A 2,500-nucleotide genomic window follows, 5' to 3' on the forward strand; every position below is an offset into this window, starting at 1 on the left:
ATGGTTCCGGGTTCAGTCCCACTGCGTGGCACCTTGGGCAAGTGTCTTCTACTATAGCCCCGGGCCGACCAAAGCCTTGTGAGTGGATTTGGTAGATGGAAACTGAAAGAAGGACAGACAAACGAACTAAGTCGATTACTTCGACCCTCAGTGCGTAACTGGCACTTAATTTATCGACCCCTAAAAAATTGAAAGGCAAAGTCGACCTCGGCGGAATTTGAACTCAGAACGTAACGGCTACGCATTTCGCCCGGCGTGCTAACGGTTCTGCCAGCTCTATATGAATACATAAACACGTCTGTGTGTGTGTGTGTGTGTGTGTGTGTGTGTGTGTGTGTGTGTGAGTGTGTGTGTGTGAGTGTGTGTGTGTGAGTGTGTGTGTGTGTGTGTGAGTGATGTGTGTGAGTGATGTGTGTGTATGTGTGTGTATGTGTGTGTGAGTGATGTGTGTGTGTGTGAGTGATGTGTGTGTGTGTGAGTGATGTGTGTGTGTGGAGTGATGTGTGTGTGTGTATGTGTGTGTATGTGTGTGTATGTGTGTGTGTGTGTGTGTATGTGTGTGTATGTGTGTGTGTGTAGGTGATGTGTGTGTGTGAGTGATGTGTATGAGTGATGTGTGTGTGTATGTGTGTGTGTGTGAGTGATGTGTGTGTGTGAGTGATGTGTGTGTGTGTGTGAGTGATGTGTGTGTGTGTGTGAGTGATGTGTGTGTGTGTGAGTGATGTGTGTGTGTGTGTGTGAGTGATGTGTGTGTGTGAGTGATGTGTGTGTGTGTATGAGTGATGTGTGTGTGTATGTGTGTGTATGTGTGTGTGTGTGTGTATGTGTGTGTGTGTGTGTGTGCGCACGCAACCGTTCAGAAATGTGAAAGGATAAACCAATGAATACCTGTAAAGTCTCCTTGACATGGAACCTCGGCTGTTTTGCCAGAAGCTGTCTCTGGCCATTTATTTCCGTCATCGTCCGTGAAACTGTCGCACATCTTCGTATCTGCAGAACAGAAATTATATATAAGTTGCCAAATACACGGCGAACAATGAGCATCGAAACCATAACATACATATTCACTCTTAATACTTGTTTCGAACGTAATTTTGCTAATCACTGGTGTGTTTCGTTGCAGAACAACTCCTTTATGATGAATTTGAGTTCATAATAAGACCGATTCATTAGTGCAAGTGACTCTGGCGTTTCAACATTGCTGTGTCTTGCCAGCCAGAAGCCTTCCTGGACTAATAATTCTTATTTCCTTATTGTCCACAAGGGGCTAAAGACAGAGGGGACAAACAAGGACAGACAAACGGATTAAGTCGATTATATCGACCCCAGTGCGTAACTGGTACTTATTTAATCGACCCCGAAAGGATGAAAGGCAAAGACGACCTCGGCGGAATTTGAACTCAGAACGTAGCGGCAGACGAAATACCTATTTCATTACTACCCACAAGGGGCTAAGCACAGAGGAGACAAACAAGGACAGACAGACGGATTAAGTCGATTATATCGACCCCAGTGCGTAACTGGTACTTATTTAATCGACCCCGAAAGGATGAAAGGCAAATGTCTGTGTTTGTACCCGCAACATCGCTTGATAACCGATGGCGGTGTGTTTACGTCCCCGTAACTTAACGATTCGGCAAAAGACACCGATAGAATAAGTACTAGGCTTACAAAGAATAAGTCCTGGGGTCGATTTACTTGATTGACTAAAGGGGGTGCTCTAGCATGGCCGCAGTCAAATGACTGAAACAAGTAAAAGAGTAAGAGTATATATGTGTGTGTGTGTGTGTGTGTATTAGAAATTGAAGGAATCTCGCATGCAGGAGGACAGCTGTGAAAGCAGCGTAGACGATCGGGTTACAAAACCCTTACATGACAGGCCTCTGCAACAAAGCCCCGATGGAATAAGTACCAGACGTTAAAACGTATCAAGTACTAGGATCAATGTTTGACCAAAACCCTTTCAGGGCGCTGCCCCAGAATGACCACAATCCAACGACTGAAACACACAAACGATTAAAGAGAAACACTTAAGGTTGTGCTCCAGCATGGCTGCAGCCGAATGACTGAAACAAGTAAAAGAATAAATGAGTAAAAAGAAGAAAAAAAACATGGATGTCCCCTTCAGTTTTATAGGCGCAGGAGTGGCTGTGTGGTAAGTAGCTTGCTAACCAGCCACATGGTTCCGGGTTCAGTCCCACTGCGTGGCATCTTGGGCAAGTGTCTTCTGCTATAGCCCCGGGCCGACCAAAGCCTTGTGAGTGGATTTGGTAGACGGAAACTGAAAGAAGCCTGTCGTATATATGTATGTGTGTGTGTATATGTTTATGTGTCTGTGTTTGTCCCCCCCCCCCACTTAGCGGTTCGGCAAAAAAGAGACCGATAGAATAAGTACTGGGCTCACAAAAGAATAAGTCCCGGGGGGTCGATTTGCTTGATTGACTAAAGGTGGTGCTCCATCATGGCCGCAGTCAAATGACTGAAACAAGTAAAAGAGTAA

General features: G+C 45.4%; 1 protein-coding gene across 1 annotated transcript in view; it reads right to left on the reverse strand.

Moving 5' to 3' along the window:
- Positions 1-2,500, reverse strand: part of LOC115223690 — a 44,366-nt gene that overhangs the window by 4,839 nt on the left and 37,027 nt on the right. Inside the window, exon 9 of the mRNA XM_029794363.2 lies at positions 889-990. Coding sequence (XP_029650223.1) covers positions 889-990 — 102 coding nt within the window. The remainder of the gene's footprint in view (positions 1-888; positions 991-2,500) is intronic.

This window comes from Octopus sinensis, linkage group LG23, assembly GCF_006345805.1.
Source record: "Octopus sinensis linkage group LG23, ASM634580v1, whole genome shotgun sequence".
In the NCBI taxonomy this organism is placed as follows: Eukaryota; Metazoa; Mollusca; class Cephalopoda; order Octopoda; family Octopodidae; genus Octopus; species Octopus sinensis.